Here is a 19,156-nt window from a genome sequence, read left to right on the forward strand (position 1 = left end):
TTCATCTTGAAAGGTGAGGATTGGACATAGCTTAAGGTTGGGATGAACCAATATAAAAATTATTATGTATCATCTTCTTCCCCTCTTTCTCTGTATTGATTTTTGAATTGTGATATGTTAACTGTTTTCATAAGTCTTTAACTCAAGTAACACTTTTATAAAGGAACTTAGAACTAAATTTGTTCATCAAAGTATTTCCAATTAAACACATCTTTTGAAATAGAACTTTGAACTACCAAAATCCTTTTTTCAAAACTATTTTGCATTTTCATTCTAAGCTCAAAACAATTCTTCATTCTGAACAATTTCTTTCTGAACTTATATAAGAAGTTTTTTATTTTCAAAAAGGAATAAAAGTTTATGAAAACATAATTCAACCCCCTCTTTTCTTGTGGTATTTTTGTCATTTTAATAATAAAATTGAAGCACAATAATTTTTAACTTAGTTGACTAATGCGTAAAATAAGTACTCGCACAAGGACAAGTGAACCCTATGCAATAATATTATGAACTCAAAAGTCCGGATATCATAACCTAGAGACCAAGTTTGTTCCTAAATAATTCAAATTATATAAACTAAATAATTTTGGGGATTGTTGATCAATTACGTCAAAGAGATGAAAATTAAGCCAGACAATAGTTTCTAAGAGAGAAATGTATGAGTAAAAAGAAACTCGGACTATGAATTTGCATGTACCTGTTTTCCCCTAATTCCAATTTTAATTAAGAATCCTAAGTTATCAATTAATAGTCAATTAATTACCTCTTCATTTAATTATCAACCTATCTGAAAAATACTCTCACCCTTAAATTAATTCTCAATTGGCAATTTGGAATTCAAATTGGGGTTAAGGATTAATGACAAAGAGGTTTGCAAAAAGGGAGATTCATGTCACCGGTTTGATCATGCAAGTTTTATGAACCATATTGTTCTACAAGCCAGTTAATTATGAGTAGATGGTCACTAGCATGTAATCAACTATGAATTAGAGTGATCAATTCCAATATAAAAGATAAAACAGTTGAACAACACAATTAATTGAATAACATTGGAAAACTCAATTAAAATAAGTGATTAAAGTACATGGGTACAACTACATCATAATCCGATCTTTAAGGTTTTAGCCAACCATGGTCACAATATAGCCAAACAACATACAAAATAACATTTAGAATAAAGGAGATAAAAAATCCTTATAAATTAGGATCCTAATTGTTTTTTATGCAGTTTTTTTCACTCAGAAACCCTTGTTGTTTGAAAAGAAAAAAAGAAAAAATACCTTTACAATTAAAACCTAAGTTATTTATAGGCAAAGGAATCAATTTTGTCATGCAGGGGTAAGCATGGCCCATGTTTAAGTATACATGGGGTCGTGCTTAAAGTTTGGAACATTAACAAATATGCATGCCTCATGCTTGGAGGATTGTGTTTGAGTAAGCATGACCCATGCTTAGTTAAGCATAGGTCCACGCTTCAAGTTTGAAATGCTAGCCAATAAGAATGCCTTGTACATGGGGGGTTGTGCTTCTAAATCTTTAAAAACACAGTCTAATAAGCACGTCTCATGCATAGATTAAGCATAGGACGTGCTTCATGTCAGAAATAAACTTTTAGTTTTCCTTTTATACTCTTTCTTACTCCTTTGGAGATTTATAGGATTTGTACAAATTTAACAATATTTAGAGTGAGACAATCAATCCATATGTTTATTATCATAAAATTATGCTAAAAAACCTGTGAAAATTATATATAAAAAAGACTTGAAAAACTAATTTTTTTTTTAAAAAAAAACTTCTCGAAATTAGTAATCCTTCTATAATTTTAACAGTTAAAATCCCTTTAGAAATTTCTAAACATACTTATAAAACTTCTGAAAGAGTTACTTTTAAAGGAAGTTGATTCATCCTATGGAGAGTAAGTTTAAGAAATTACTCTCAATCTAGACTTTTCATTTCATTTTAAATTAATGGCTTAGATGATGTTTAAAATGTTATTGTTAATATCTCACGTGACCTCTGCCATACAATTCATGATCTCTGTCTTTCTTTTCGTAGTGTCCTTTCATCTTCTCATCCCGCACCACACCGATTCTCCATAATTTCTATCTTCTCATCCCGTAAAAATTTTCCAGCACAAGGAAGTTCTTTCGAGCTCTGCAACAGTGGCAAAACTAACTTCATTCTCTCCTCCATTCCTGATCACCTATAGAGAGCGAAAGAGAACACCAAACGAACAAGTGCAACAATGGCTAACAGTAAGGTTGCATAATGTTATGCAAATGGCAACATGGAAGTGCAACACACGTTATATTAAATTTAATAAAATAAAAGATAACAGTATGTTACGTGTATGAGAAAGCGGCAGCTTATAAAACATTATTATCGATATTTTAATTTCACCAATTGTTCAAAATCCAAATGTATTTAAACACCATAAAGATGTCAAAGTTGAAAGAGTTTCGGAATTAGGAACCGAAATACATTTAAATCATTAAGAGTTTATTAATTTAATAATAATAACATTCTTCTCATTCCCAATGAAAAGATTCAGAAAATCAGAGCATTTTTTTCCTTAATATGATGCAAGTTTCAAGCCGTTAAACAAGCTATCTAGGCCAGTCAACAAGGTAAGCATTTAAAAAAAAACAAGTTTTAACCATATCATGAAAGAAGGCAATCAACAAGGTCACGCTCTGAATGCTTACTGGTCACAGTTGAAGAGCTCTGAAAGTTCCGGGATGATGGAGAGTTAGTACGGCATGAGAGGATGGAAGGTCATTTACCAAAGGCAAAGACGAAGGACACATTTTCGAAGAGTTCTCCAATGTTAGAGAATTGGTAAGGGTGAGAAGAAAGAAGGTCACCTACAAACTGTGCAGATAAAAGTCACATGAGGGGGTTTAATAGTTTCATCTAAGCCATTAATTTAAAATGAAATGAAAAATTGAGAGTAATTACTTAAACTTACTATTGTAGTTGATCAATTTATTTCAAAAATAATTCTTTTAGAATTAATTTATATTTTTATCATTTTTTTTAAAATATAGTCAAAATAAATAACTAATTTTAATTATTAGATTTTGAAAAAATAATAATTAAAATAAAAATAACTTTTTTAAAATTACTTGATAACTTGATCATTTGTAAGTATCCTAATAAAGTTTTGAGGGAAACAACTATTAAAATTATAGAAGGATTACTAATTTTGAGAAGACAAAAAATTTAAAAATTTAATTTTTCAATTTGTTTTTACTGCTAGTTTTTCAAGTTAAAAATATAGCATTGCAATAATAGTAATGAAAATGGTTTTTAAAGTGTGAAAATAACAAATACTTTATCGAAAAAGCTTCTTGTGTAAATTTGTAAAGTACTTCCAAAATCTACAGTAAATCATGCATCAAGTCTTTATTTTAATAATATTTCTTACTTGATTTCATAAAATAAAATATGCATCCCGTTAGTTTCATTTCATATATAATAATTTTATAAAATTAAAGTATTTACATCTATATATCAATGTTAAGAGAAAAGTTAAATTTACCTATGTAAAAGAAAATCTTCAAATTTTCATAATTGAGAAGATAAAAAATGATGATTTATCTAAAAATATGATTTTATATTTTATTCAAATAGAAATTTAAATAAAAAATAAATTGTATTAAGATTATTATAATAACAATGAATTAAAAAAATAATTTCATCATAACAATTTAGACATTAACGTGATTTTAGTCAAATTGTTTATTCCCTTGAGTCAAATGTAAATTTTGTTACTTGATTTCATATAAAATATTCATTCCAATAAATTCTATTTTATACATAACTTATATATTAATAAATTTACATATAGATATGAAGTTATATATTTTTTCTACAAACCTTCAATAATTTAATGATATTTTATGTATTTTACGGATACTTTAAATTTTGTTTTAGATGAATCTTCATTTCCATGAGTTGTCCTTTATATACAATTTCTATATTAATAAATTTACTTATAGATATCAATGCATACAAGAAAAAATAAATTTATAAAAATAAAATAAAATCTTTAATAACTTGTATAAGTAAGAAGATAATAAATAAGAAATACATAATTATTTGTCTAAAAATTAATTTGAAACATTAATTTTACACATACTTCCTATGTTAGAAAAATAAAACATTGAATAAATTATTTAACTTAGATGATAATGTGGAAGCAATGTTTTCCAAAATTATTTTGATGATGCCTAAGACTCAAGTCAAGAATCAAGAGTCAAACAAGTTTCAAGAATCAAAGACTCGTTCAATCAAAGCAAATTTCAAGAATCAAAGAGTCGTTCAATCAAGATTCAAGATTCAAGTAAAGAATCAAGAGAAGACTCAATTAAAATAAGTATTAAAAGAGTTTTTCAAAATATTGAATAGCACAATTTTGTTCAAAAGAATTTTTCAAAGAAAAATCTTTTACCAAAGAGTTTTTCTCTCTGGTAATCGATTACCAGAAGGCAGTAATCGATTACCAATAGTCAACATTCTTTTCAAACTGATTTACAAAGCTGTAATCGATTACCATAATCATGTAATTGATTACCAATGTTTTAAAACGTTAGATTTCAAATTTCAAGAGTCACAACTTGTGATAAAATATTTTCAAACCATTTCAAACTGGTGTAATTGATTACACAATACTTGTAATCGATTACCAGTGTTCCTAAACGTTTTGATTTTCAAATTTAAACTTGAAGAGTCACATCTGTTGATGTGTAATCAATTACACTATGATGGTAATCGATTACCAGTGACTTATTTTGAAAAATAAATTATCAAAAGTCACAATTCTTAAAGTGACTTGTTTCTGAAGATTTTTTCAAAAGTCACAACCTTTAAGTGACTAGTTTTCAAAAGAGTCACAACTTTTAAAGTGACTAGTTTTCAAAAGAGTCACAACTTTTAAAAAGTGACTAGTTTTGAAAAAATTGCCAAGAGTCATAACTTTTAACTTGTTTTTTCAAGAGCCATCAAATGGCTATAAATATGTGACCATGGCACAAATTTTAAAGAAAGAACTTTCAAATTTCTTTCATTCATTCAAAGCATTCTTCTAAGAGTTTTTGTTCAATACTTTCTTTATTCAAGAAAAGTTTATTGGCCAAAAACTTGTGGTATTCTTTTTCTTCATTCCCTCTCCCTCTTGCCAAAAGAATTCAAAGGACTAACCGCCTAAAAACTCTTTTGATTTTTCCTTCTCCCTCTTACCAAAAGAATTCAAAGGACTAACCGCTTGAGAACTCTTTTGATTCTTCCTCTTCCCTTTAAACAAAAGATTTTAAAGGACTAATCGCCTGAAATATTTTTTGTTTCCCCTTACAAAGATTCAAGGGACTAACCGCCTAAGAATTCTTTGTCTTAACACATTGGAGGGTACATCCTTTGTGGTACAAGTAGAGTGTACATCTACTTGGATTGTAATACTGAGAACAAGAGAGGGTACATCTCTTGTGGATCAGTTCAAGTGGAGGGTACATCCACTTGGTTGTTCAAAGAGAACAAGGGAGAGTACATCCCTTGTGGATCTTTGCTTGTAAAGGATTTTACAAGGTTATTGGAAATCTCAAGAACCGGTGGTTGCTTGGGGACTAGATGTAGACACGGGTTGTTGTCGAACCAGTATAAATCTTGTGTTTGATTTCTTCTTCCCTACACTCTTTACTTTTCCATTGTGTATTTTTTATTTCCGCTTTACTTTTGTCTAAGTTATTGTTTGTGTTCTTTACTTTCTCATAACTTAGTAGTAAAGCCTAATTGAATCTAGTAATATTAAGAAGGATAATTTTTAATTAGTCAAGACACATTAATAATTAATTCAATCCCCCTTCTTAATTACTTTGAGGTCACTTGATCCAACAGATAATCAACAATAAAAGGAATACATTTATATTAAAACATTTATATCAATTATAATGAAAGAAATTTATTTTCACTTTAATAATTTAGATGATAGTATGATTTTAAGTAAATTATTTATTTCAATGAGTAAAGTAAAAAAATTCTTACTTTATTTCACAAAACAATGTTCATCCCATGAGTTTCATTTTATATATAGATATATAATAATATCTTTTATAAGCATAATTTCTATATTAATAAATTTACTTATAAATATCAATGCATAAAAATTCAAATTAATTGAACCAAGTAAAATAAAATCATAATGTTGTTTTAATGTTTTCCATACAATTTTACAAAACTAGAAATAGGGAAATAATTTTAAATTTGCAAATAAAACAAAAATAAAATCTCTCAAATATAACAAAAAACATTTTTCCAAATTAGTTTTATAAGCAAAAATATATTAATGCAATATTTTTTACTTTAATTAAATATCTTTTTATTTTAACTTTATTTATCATGGAATAAATAGTAAAAATAATATATAAAATATTTTTATATTTTTCCTATAAAGTATATGTTAATTGTTGGACAATGGACGATAGAGATAAGGTGGACAAAAACCTTGGTTGTATGGTCCAGTATCTTGTTTTCTATACTGGTCATTCAATCTTCTGTAATCTGGTGGAACATTCAGTCACGTAAAAGGAAGCGTACAATCTAGTGATTCATTAACATAGGTTGTGTTGTGATTGTTTTCTATCTTTTTGTTGTAACTGTTTTTTGTTAGACAATTAGTTGTTGTCTCCTTCATATGGAGCTTTGTATTCTGGGTTTAGAGAGTTTTAGAGTGCTTTGAACCCATTAATTGTAATTTTTTTATTCACAATAAACTTAACAACTTTGTGCAATATCTTTCTTCTCCTTTTATCATCCGAGCTTCTCTATCTGAATAGAACTTCTTGAATCTTTCCCAACTAATTGGTATATAAAGTTTTGGTCAAGATCAATTCCACATCTGTTTTGTGGTAGATCAAGTTAACAATGATCAACCATTTTATTTGTCATCTGTTTGTGCCGTGTCTTCAAGATTCTATCAAGAAGATGGTAAACACAATCAAGATTGAGAAATTCTCAGTGAAAAATAGCTTCAACCTTTAGCACATCAAGATGCGACCCTTGTTGAAAGAACATAGCTTATGAGCTCCTCTCTCCAGTCAAGTGTCAAAGATTGACCAGTTAGTGCATGAGTTACAAGAGGAAATGACACATTTACTAATTTTCTTATCTTTGTATGATAAGGTTTTTTTTATGAAGTTTCTAAAAAATTAATTGTTGTTGGGCTTTAGGTCAAATTGGAGAAATTCTTCATGACGAAATCAATCTACAACAAGTTGCTTTTGAAATGACATTTGTTTGGCCTTTGAATGTGGGAAGGTACGTCACTAAAGGAACATCTTGATGAGATAAACTCTATTTTGATGGAGCTACAAGACATTGATGTTAAGATGAAAGACAAAGATCAGACAACGATTCTGTTAGCCTTTCTTCCTCTCTTCTATGAGAATTTTGTGAGTTATCTTAGTGTAGGCAAATACTCCATTACACTTAAAGAAGTCAACTCTAATCTCTATTCTAGAGAGCTTTGACTAAAGGCATTTAGGAATGGTGATGAAGCCTTTGCGTCTGGATTATCGATGATTGATTCTACTAAAGGGAAGAATAATAAGAAAGGAAAAGGTGGCAAGAAGAGAAAATTTGATCCTAAGGACATATGCAATTATTGCAAAGAATTGGGTCATTGGAAGCAGAATTGTCCAAAGAAAGCAAAGAAATATTATGTTGTTGCTCTTGTTCAGAATGACTTTTCATCGAAAAACAATTTGGTTCTTGTTGTTGGTGAACAACTACAACAATATTCTGAACAATGAGTACTAGACTCAGGTTGTTTTTATCACGCGTGTCCACACATATATTGGTTTGTGACATATGAGAAGAAGTTTGGTGGTAACGTCCTCGTGGGTAACAATGCTCTTTGTAAATATGTTGATATAGGTTCTTTACAAATCAAAATGCATGATGGTGTTGTTAGAACATTAATTGAAGTTCTTCACATTTCATAGCTTAAAAAATCTTGTATTTGTGGATGCCATGGATTCAAAAGGTTTTCCTTGTTAGGTTAAAGATGGAGTTATGCAAATCAGACAGAAAGGGAAGTCTATGGTAATGCACGAAACCAAACAAGAAAATTTTTACATCATTTAGGGGTCCACTGGAATAGGCTTTCGCTCTGCTATTTCACAATTTGGAAGCCATGCATCCAATGGCTCATCTAATAATTCTCTATGGCGTTTACGTTTAAGCACATAAGTGAAAAAGGTCTGGATATTCTGAACAAGTGAGACTTACTTGGAAATCACAAGGTGGAACGTCTTCAGTTTTGTGAGGATTGCATCTATGGGAAGCAACATTGGATAAAGTTCCCAAAGGTTGCACACACAACAAAGGCCATGCTAGACTACATCTATTCTGATTACTGGGGGCTTTCAAGAGTTCCATCAATGGGAAGGGCAAGATATATTCTCTCCATCAACGATGATTACTCTATTTTGTTATAGAGTATAGCATAGAGTATGTTGTCTTGTTATGTCTTCATCTCTATAGAATTCATTGAACTCAGTAGAACAAAATTCTAAGCCATTATCAATTCTAAGATACTTTATTTTCTGTCTGATAAGAATTGTCCAATGCTTGAAAATTTTGAAAGCTTCAAATTTTTGCTTCATCATGAATACCCATGTCACTATCCACTACCATAGACTTCAAGACCCCTATTGAGGTATGGTTTAACAAACCAGTTGAATACTCAATGCTAAAGGTGTTTGGATGTCCAACATACTATCATGTAAGTGAAGGTCAGTTAGAGCCTAAAGCCAAGGAGGGATTCTTTATGGGATATGGAGATGAGGTCAAATGATTTTAAGTCTGGTCTCTATCTGAAACAAAGGACATTCTGGGTAGAGATTTTGTCTTCCACAAACTCTCTATGATGCATTCTAAATCTGATGAAGATTTGGGACAAGCTGAGGATGTCACTAAATAGGTGGAGTTCAAGAGCTCCACAATCAGAAACATTAACGATCAGAAGCAGTTTGAAGCACCTAATAAGATTGATCAAGATCTTCAAATGAATCCTCAACATTAGAATTCAACACCAATTGAGAGGATTGATTGGATGAGTCAAAACCATCCAAAGCAGCCCAAAACCACAACACCCAAAAAGTCATAAAGGCAAATCAAAGCTCTTGGAAAGATATGGCTTTGATAGTGTCTTATGCGCTATAGTTAGCAAAAAAAGTTGATTACTTCGAACCAACCACTTATCATGAAGCAATTTCCTATTCTAAAGTCGAAGAGTGGATGATGACTATGGATGAAGAGATGGAATCCCTTCAAAAGAACCAAACTTGGGATTTAGTTAAGTTACTTGAAGGCAAACGAGTAGTTGAGTGCAAGTGGATCTTCAAGAAAAAATCTAGATTGTCCATTGAAGAAGTTGTCTTTCATAAAGCACGTCTGGTAGCTAAAGGTTACAATAAAAAGGAAGGAGTGGAGTACGATGACGTTCAATACACTTCCATACGTGTTTTTTTGGCCCTAGTGGCAACTTTGAACATGGAGTTAGAGCAACTTGATGTCAAAACTGCCTTTCTCCATAGAAGATTGGAGGAAGACATTTTGATGCAATAACCTTAAGATTTTGAGGTGGAAGGAAAGGAAAATTCTATTTTTAGATTGAAGAGGTCTCTTTGTGGGTTGAAGTAATCGCCAAGGCAGTGGTACAAGAGTTCAATGAATACATTGTCTCTTATGGGTACATCAGAAGTCCCTATGACTCATGTGTTTATCATTGCAAGGTGGATGATGGTTCCCACATCTATCTACTGCTATATATGGGCGACATGCTCATAGAATCTCAAAATTTATTGGCAATTTAGAAGTTGAAGTCACTACTCAATAATGAATTTGAGATTAAGGACATGGAAGCTACTGAAAATATTTAGGGCATGGAGATCAAGAGGGATTAAGTCCAAAAGAAGCTTTTTCTGTGTCAAAAGAATACTTTTAGAAATTACTAAATTGTTTTGAGATGACATCCGTAAAACCAATATGTACTCCGCTGACAACATCCATTCACCTATCTAAACTCAATACTACTTAGTTAAAATTAGAAAAAGAATACATGTCTCGTGTTCCTAATGCAAGTGTTTAGGCGGTATCATGTATGGTATGGTTAGCATGAGTTGTCAGTGTCGTGAGTAGCTATATGGGTAATCCTGGGAAGGAACATTGGCAAGTTGTGAAACATATACTTAGGTACTTTAAGGGTACAACTAATATTGTACTCGTCTACCATGGAGACATATCCTGTGTTCTCGTTGGTTACTTAGATTTTGGGTATGTTGTAGATTTGGATGCAAGGAGATCTATGACTAGGTACACATTCATAATTAGCAACTCTCTTGTCAGTTGGAAGGCAACACTTTAGCCAACAATGGCTTTATCAACTACAGAGGCAGATTACATGGCTCTAGCATAAGCAACAAAGGAATGGATCTGGCTAAAGGGTCTGATTAGAAATCTCAGGTTTCCATAGGAAAAAACTATCATTTTTGTGATAGTACGAGTGCAATCTTTTTAGCCAAGGATCAAGTCCATCATGAGAGGACTAAGCACATTTGTGAATGTATGTATACATGTTTTAATGATGTCAAAGACCAAGATTGCTTCAAGCTTTAATTCAAGATCAATAAACTAAGATCAAGAGTTAGATAAAGACTTAGTTTATTTGTTAAAAGAATCTCACATTGGTTAATAATGATGTGAATCTTACGGGGCGGATCGTTTGATACAGGCTACGAAGGTTTGGATGACGCCACTTCCGGTGAAGGAAGATAAGTCAGGGTAGACGCCACTTCTGGTGAAGGAAGATAAGTCAGGGTAGACACCACTTCCGGTGAAGGAAGATAAGTCTGGGTAGACGCCACTTCCAGTGAAGGAAGATAAGTCTGGGTAGACGCCACAAGGATTACCTTGATAAGTCTGATAATTGGTTCAACAAGGAACCCAGAGAGAATCTCTCACCAAATTTTATGAAAATGCCAAAAAAAAAATTTTATTCAAAACAAAAACCAATACTTATAGTGTATCTGAACAAAAAGATAAAAATAGACATGGGCCTTCTAAACAGGTTGGGCCAAAATTACAATAAATAAAAATTATAACTAAAAAACATATTTAACTTGGGCCTTCAGATTAATCTGGGCCTTCAGCAACAATTAATAGTCTTGATAGTGTCTCTGCCTCTGGGCCTTCATCCTTCTCCACTTGGGCCTTCATCCTTCTCCACTCGGGGGCTTTGCCCTTCTCCACTTGGGCCTTTAGCCTGTATTTGGCCAATTTCAGGATTCTCATCAAATAAGGTTTGGCCTCAAAGCTTGATTTTCAAATGACTATATAAAGCTTTAAAAGATGTTTTACTAGCACAAAAATAAGTGTTTTTGCACTAGTAATCGATTACCAAGTATTGTAATCGATTACCAAAGACAGATTGCATAAAGGCTTTTTCTAAAAGGATTTTGAAATTTGAATTTTAAATGTTATAATTGATTACCACTTGTCTGTAATCGATTACCAGTGAAGAAACTTTAGAAGTTAACTTTGAAAAGTCATGACCATTCAAAACATAATTGTGTAATCGATTACCAAGAAGCTGTAATCGATTACCAGTGAGAGAATTTTTGAAAAATATTCTGAAAAGCCACATCTCTTCAAAAGTTTTTGAAAAGCCACCAAGGGGCTATAAATATGTGACTTGTTTATGAAAATCTTTAGAATTTTCCGTTAGAACCTAAGTAACATATTCTCTCAAAATCAAATCATTGGCCAAACACTTGCAAATCAATTGAGTATTTTTTTAAGATCTTCAACTTGTATCATCATCTCTAAAAAGAGAGAAAATCTTTTGTACTTTTTAAAAAACATTGTTGTAATCAAGAGATTGTTTGTCTCTTGACTTGTGAGAATCCTGAACACAAGGGAGAGGAATCCTAAGGTTGTTCAGAAGTTATAAAGAGTTTTACAAAGTTAGTGGAAAATCTCAAGTGGGTTGCTTGAGGACTGGACGTAGGCACGGGAAGTGGTCGAATCAGGATAAAACGAGTTTGTATTTCTCTCTTCCCTATCTTGGTTATTTTATCTCACATATTTTTTTATCTTGTATACTTGAAGAATATTGTTGAAATAGTTTGCATCTTCATCTTCATCTTCAATATTTTGAACATATAAATTTAAAAAGGGAATTAGAACTTAATTAATCGGGAAAATTTTTAAACTTAATTCACCTCCCTCTTAAGTTATTGAGGCCACTTGTTCAACAACATTGACATCAGATACCACTTTATTCGTTCTAAGAAAAGGGTCAAAGTCCAGAAAGTTGATACAAAGGAGAATGCATTTGATATGTTCACAAAGTTTGTTCCAAGAACAAGTTCATGGATTTTTTGGATCTACTTAACATAGATTGCTAAAAATGAACTGAGTTACTTGTAATTCAAAAATTTTATTGAACCAAGGTGGATCTTGTTGATTGTTGGATGATGGACGATAGAGACAAGACGGACGACAACCTTGGTTGTTTAGTACAATACTCTTGTCTTTTGTATTGGTCATTCAATCTTCAGTAGTCTAGAGGAGCATCTAATCATATAGAAGGAAGTGTCTAGTTTGATAGTTCATTAATATAGGTTGTGTTGTAACTATAATTGCCTTTTGTTTTTCTGTTGTAACTATTTTCGGTTAGATAGTTAGTTGTTGTCTTCTTTATAAAAAACTTTGTATTATGGGTTTAGAGAGTTTGACAGTGCTTTGAACTCCTTCATTGCTAATTATGTTATTCGCAAAAAAACTCAAGAATTTTGGGATCTCTCATCTTCTTCTATAATCTAAGCTTCCCTATCGAAATAGAATTTCTCAAATCTTTCCCAACAGTATAACATGTGAAATCATCTTAATTTTGCGGTGTGGATAGGCATATATAGTTCTTCATTCATATCATTTGCATCTATTGTTAATAAATTTTTATTATAAAAATGAAAATATTTGTATCTATTAGTATTTAGGGTTCAAAGAGCTTGAGCGTACTTTGAACTGTTTCGTTGTAAATTATGTTATTTGCAAAAAAATAACTTAGCAATTTTTGAATCTCTTCAAAAAAAAAAAAAAAAGTAACTTAACAATTTTTGAATCTCCTCCTCCTCCTCCTCCTCTTTATATAAAATTATAAAAAGTTTAAAATAAAATATATTTATTATAAAATTCCTAAATATTATGTCATTGGCATCAATTATATAGTAATCTAAACAAAGAAATATATTTAATATAATCATTAATAAAATATGAATGATTATATATTTTATTTTGTTTGAGTGTGTTCATATTCTATCAATCTAAATATTAAGAAACACATATCAAATTGTATAATGATTTTAATTACAACTAAAATTTACCAAATAAATAAAATAATTGATTTGCAATTATATTAAAATTGATTGAATCCAAAGCTACATCAATAAAATGATTAGTCATATCAGTGAGAAGGCTTTGGTTGCTAGAAACAGTGTGAATGCTATGGATATGGAGGCATCTTTGTGGCACCGAAGGCTTAGTCATATCAGTGAGAAGGGGTTAAATTGTTTAGCCAAGAAGGATATGCTTACAGGATTGAAGAATGCAGATTTGCAGAAATGTTGTCATTGCATGGTTGGTAAGTAAACCAGAGTATCCTTCAAGAAGCATCCTCCTTCTAGAAAATCTGAGTTGCTTGAATTGGTGCATTCAGATGTTTGTGGCCCTTTGAAGGTGAAATCCTTTAGTGGTGTTGATATGATGACTAAGACATTACTAACAGGAAAGTTTGAAGCTTGCTGTGAGATCGTTGGTTTGGCAGTCATCTCCACATAGTTGTGAGGGGGAGATTTGTTGGGTTTTTTGGGCTCCCTTCCTATGTGGAGTAAAGACCCAAAATGAGAAGTCTTGTATGTCTCACTTATTTAAGCGGAGAGGGATTAAATTAGAGTGTGAGATACAGTGAGAGAGACTCATTTGAGAGGGAAAAACAATTACAAATCATTGAGAGGGAAAATCAGTGTGATTTTCGCATACCCATTAGAAAGAGTTTTTCAGATTGCAACTGCGGATTCATTCATCGTTGGATCGGGCTGACTTTTGAACAACAAGTTCTGCACACGTGGTATTTCAAATTATTCGATTGGATCATGAAAAAGATATCTATAGAGAGATAAGTGTTTCATATTTTTTGCACTATATTTTGGAGGTTTTATCTTCTTGTCTCTATTGTACCAATTGGAGGTTTGTTTTGATTTGATTGTTTGTTGCATGTTTTAGTGCACTTTTTGGAGGTTCTCTTTTATCTTTATTAGTTATAGTGAAGTTATTTCTTTGGGTTGGACGACCCGTGATTTTTACCCTTACATTGAGGGTTTTCCACGTTAAACAAATTTTGTGTCTCTATTTTCTTTAATTCTTATCTTGCGCTCTATACTTTATCAGTCCTCCTTACCGGTTCTTGCAAGTTTGAGAGAATTTATTTTCGCTGCCTTACTCTATTATTGAGTTTATTATTGTGTTGACTTATTTCGTCCATCAATTAGACCAAAGGTTCAACTAGTGGATTACCTACTAAAATGTGCTTGATTCATATTTTATAGGCCAAAATTAAATTCATTGTCATGATTAAACTATAAATATTATATAATCATTTATTAATAATTTATTGTATTTTGATATTATCATTAAATAACTAAAAAAAAATTATTTTTTAGGATTAAATATAAAAGTTATCAAATATCATAAATAAATCTAGTAAAAAGTATATAAAATACTGTTAAGAATAGTCTCACATCGGGTAATTCATGAATATGATAAGTGTTTATATAGTTGGGTAGACCACCCCCTTATAAACCGATTTTTAAGAGGACCTTTCGGATGCCTTTGCTGCACTATAAAATTTAATATGGTATTATTATATATTATTATTAAGATAAAAAATATTATAAAAACATATTATATGTCGCATAATAATTAATTATTAATAATTTAACATGGAATTAAAAAAAAATTCTTAACCCGATCAAACCGTGCCAACTTGGTTCAGGCTATCAGATTTCACCAAATGAGTTAAATTGAATTGCTTGCATTTTCCATCCTACTACAACTTAATTGGATCACCCTGAATATGGGTCCCGTCGAACTGGTCAGAATAGTCCAGTTTTAATAACTATGAGTGTACGTGTAGGAGACAATGGCTCATGTGGTGTTTGCTTAGGGTCGTCACATCCATTATTCACTTTGTGTTTATATTTCTTCTTTCTGTTGGCGTTTATATCAACGAGAAATCTCTTTACACTATGATTTAATTTAAGTATTTCACTACACATAGACAGTGGGCCTATTGAACTTTGAAGAATTATTATTTGCAATAATATATTGGGAATTATAATTAATTTTTATTGTGACGTGTGAAAAATACATTAGAATAAAAGTATTATTAATCATAAATAATAGTATTATTAATCCCTTTCAAATAAAAAACATTAGAATACATTAAATTAGCTGGAGCATTCAACTCAACTGGTATACATATTTATTAAACATGATGATGTTAATTAGAGCCTTTTAACTGTACAGGCCTAGTTGAGCTGGTACACCTGTGCCATTGATCCATGTCCCTTGCAAGAAAGCCTCAACCGTGTACCTGGTAGCCTCATCCCTATTGATGACTTTGCGGCCAGGCCAATTAACCCTAGCAGTGGTGCTAGAACCAGCCCCATTGTTGTTGTACTCACCATAGTAAAGTGTGCTTAGGGCAAAGTTCCCTTCCCAAGGAAGAAACCCATCAGGGTGAATTAGGTCATCAATCTGAGTCTCCATGATGATGGTTCTTGAATACTCCTTCCACGGCCTTCCGAGGTAGTTCTTGATTGTGTCTTTGAGGGGTACCAAGTCGGTGTCGGCCTTGATCACGCATTTCTGGAGGACGAAGCCGGTGTTCTCCTGCTTGTCGAGCCTCCCTTGTGCTGTCACGATGTTCTGCTGGTTCTCCAGTGGCTTTCTTACCACCATGGTGCAGTTCTGGAACACCGCGGAGGCGTCGCCGAAGATGAAGTCGATTGTTCCAGAGATGTAGCAGTCGCGGTAGAATTGTCTGTGGGTTTGGGCGTAGAGAGTGTCTTGGTAGCCCTCGAAGGCGCAGTTGAAGAATATGGCTCGGTCGGCTTGCACTCTTGCGGCCACTGCTTGGTGCTTCTCTGCACCGGCTGTGTTTCTGAATCCCATGTCTTTCCCCAAGAATCCCTCTCCAAGTACAACTGCATTAATTGTGCATGCAAAAATGGTGTTCAGTTATTTAATAGAGGCATGAGGAAAGAACGCTAACAATTATTCCTTGTTATCAGTTTTTTGAGGTTGATTGTGAAGAGAGTTTACACTTACCAAATGATGCAGTTTGGAAGGTCCTGACTCCATCCACGAAATTTTTGTTTCCAGTGACGATACTCTTTTGCTGTCCGTCACCGTACATGGTTAAATTTACCATTTTCTTTGTCACTGTCACGGTCTCATCGTACACTCCTTCTTTGACATAAACCACGTACCTGCATAAAAAATAAATCCCTTGCATGAGCATGCATAAACACTATATAATATATTGAAGTTATATAGTGTGTTACCCATTAATTTCAAAAAGTTGTTTTTTCTCTCCAGAAAATAAGTTAATAAATACTTCCTTAACTTATAAGAAACATGTGATATGATAGTGAATTTTATTCTATACCTTGTTTATATATATATATATATATATATATATATATATATATATATATATATATATATATAAGTGACACAAAGTAGTAAAAACAGTTATACCTTCCGTCGTATTGTGGTGGGATGGCAGCCAAAGCTTCAGAGATGGTTTTGAAGTTTCCGCTGCCATCTTGGGCCACGGTAACATTAGGTGTGGGCTTTTCATTTGATCCCAAGAACTCGGATGGGCCGGCCCAAACAGGAACTGAGCCCGTCCATGCAGGAATTGAACCAGCAGGCAAAGAAGGAACTGGGCCAGGGGCAGCACCGGGAGCAGGAGCAACACCAGGAGCAAGAGCAACACCACCAGCAGGAGCAGAAGCATAACCAAGACCAAAAGAAGAGGGATCAGAACCGAACACAGACCCAGCACCAGCACCAGCACCGGCACCAGAAGCAGAACCAGAAGCAGTAGGTGCCAGTGCATCATCACTGGTAGTCTCCCAAGGAAGATGAATCCCCCCGGCGCCTTGGAAGATCGAAAAGAAGGAAGAAAACTGCGAAACAACCGCAAGAGAATTGCTCACAAGCTCCCTAGAGTTAGTAAACATGCTGGTGAAATCATCCTTGATCTTCCCTTCGGGGAAACCATCAATGCAGGTTTGTTGGTAAGACATAACCGCACTGAGCCAGTTGTTCAGTTCAGCACCCTTTGTGGAGAGCTTGTCCGCGTCGTTGTCGCCAACCTCGGTGATCGACAGCTCAAGCTCTTCCTTGGCGTCCTTGAACAAACCCTTGCAATCCTCGTACGCACCCTTCTCTTCCTCGGACGCATTGCCCATCATCTTTGCAGTTCCATCGAAGGCATTGGTAACCTCCTTCTCCGCAAGAATCATTGACACCATGATAAGATCCTTGGGTTGAGCCAATTTGGGGTCCTTCTTTAGGGCTTCTTCGAGCGTGCTTTCGCATTTTTCTTTGTATTCTGCGGATCCACAGATCATTTTCACCATCCTGGAGTTCTGATCCACGTGCGGCGTGGCGGTGTTCTGTGGCATTGGGGTAGCGTGCTTTGCATTAGTGCCTGTTCTTTGGACAACGACGAATGCCGCGGCGCCTACGACGCACGCGAGGAGGACGGCGGAGACGACGCTGATGAGGATCTTCTTCTTCATCTTGAGCCTCTGCTCGTTTCTCCGCCTCTCGGTGATCATGTCGAAATCCTGGAACGCCATTGTTGTTGCGGTTGGGTTGGGTTCGGTTTCTTGGCAAATTATTGGTGTGTCTAAGGCAGAGGGGAGACTCTGCCTTAGACTTAAGGGACAATGGATATGGTGAAAGAGAAAAGAGAACCGAGCGTTGCTTGGTTTAATGTTAGGCTCTTTCCCCTTTGCTTTCTTGCATGAGCGTTTGGGATTTTATCATTGTTTGGGCATGCACGTGTGGACGAGAGATGTTTCAGGTGTTTCTATTTTTGGAAGTTGGTTAAGGACCTGCAAGGAATAATACGGTGATGTGAGGTAGTTATTCATTTGTTGTCAACTTCTCTCATACTCAGATCAGGTTTGAAAACTCTTTTCTAAATATGTTCTGTCCATTTCCAAAAATAAGACAACACTTGTGGTAATAAAATTATAAGTAGAAACATGTATGACAAGTACCAGCTTTGCTAGTTTGGTCATTATGATTCACTCGATCTTCCAGCTAATACAGTCATTTTAAATTACAAGGTTTGGAATAATGACTAATAATTAAAAAATTTATGGTTGATAATGTAATAATTATGTAAATTATTTAACATGCAATTAATTATTTTTTTCGTAATTTTAATTATTAAGTTTTTAGTATCGTTTTTCACATTATACTTCATTTTTCAGCTTGTATTATATGTATTTCGGTAATGATAAATGGATATTTATATATTAATAAACACTTAATTATTTGATATTTTTTTCTATTGTTCTCTTCCTATGGAATCATATAATATATCATACCAATGTTTCTTTTTCTTTCTCAAAGTGTCAAATAACATTATCCATACATCTTTAGCCGGTTTCAAAGAATGAAGTCCCGTGTCAAGACAACAAAATTAGACCAAAGGGCACGTTGTACTTCTAGGGGACTAATTTGTCAATAATATTATACATAATTTTAAATTGAAGGAGTAATTCAATTAAATGCATAATTCTTTTAGGGACTTATTTTCCTGTATTTATGTATTGTATGGGGCTAATTTACCAATTATATAATTATTGAATGACACATGACGGAAGGACTTAATAAGTGTTCAATAGAAAAGTTTTCAAGAACTATTTTGTTTCTAAAGATGTTTTAGGAATTAAATTGCAATCACCAATATCTTTTAGTGTGCGTTTAGATAAAGAATTTTAATTGAGGAAAG

At 33.0% G+C, this 19,156-nt stretch overlaps 1 protein-coding gene across 1 annotated transcript; it reads right to left on the reverse strand.

Moving 5' to 3' along the window:
- Positions 1–15,502: 15,502 nt before the first annotated feature.
- LOC100807628 (putative pectinesterase/pectinesterase inhibitor 45) lies at positions 15,503–18,129 on the reverse strand. Its single transcript, XM_006597834.4, has 3 exons — positions 16,879–18,129; positions 16,447–16,607; positions 15,503–16,322 (listed from the first exon to the last, which is right to left on the reverse strand). Exons 1-3 carry the CDS (start codon positions 17,988–17,990, stop codon positions 15,631–15,633), a joined length of 1,965 nt encoding a protein of 654 aa, XP_006597897.1. The 5' UTR covers positions 17,991–18,129; the 3' UTR covers positions 15,503–15,630.
- Between the last annotated feature and the right edge of the window lie 1,027 nt (positions 18,130–19,156).

Source organism: Glycine max, chromosome 15 (genome assembly GCF_000004515.6).
Source record: "Glycine max cultivar Williams 82 chromosome 15, Glycine_max_v4.0, whole genome shotgun sequence".
NCBI classification, from domain to species: domain Eukaryota; kingdom Viridiplantae; phylum Streptophyta; class Magnoliopsida; order Fabales; family Fabaceae; genus Glycine; species Glycine max.

Coding starts and splice junctions, on each gene's coding strand:
- LOC100807628 (XM_006597834.4), bottom strand. CDS start 17,990: ATGGCGTTCCAGGATTTCGACATGATCACCGAGAGGCGGAGAAACGAG. Junction 16,608..16,878: donor CCACCACAATACGACGGAAG/GTATAACTGTTT, acceptor TTTTTTATGCAG/GTACGTGGTTTATGTCAAAG. Junction 16,323..16,446: donor CTTCCAAACTGCATCATTTG/GTAAGTGTAAAC, acceptor CAATTAATGCAG/TTGTACTTGGAGAGGGATTC.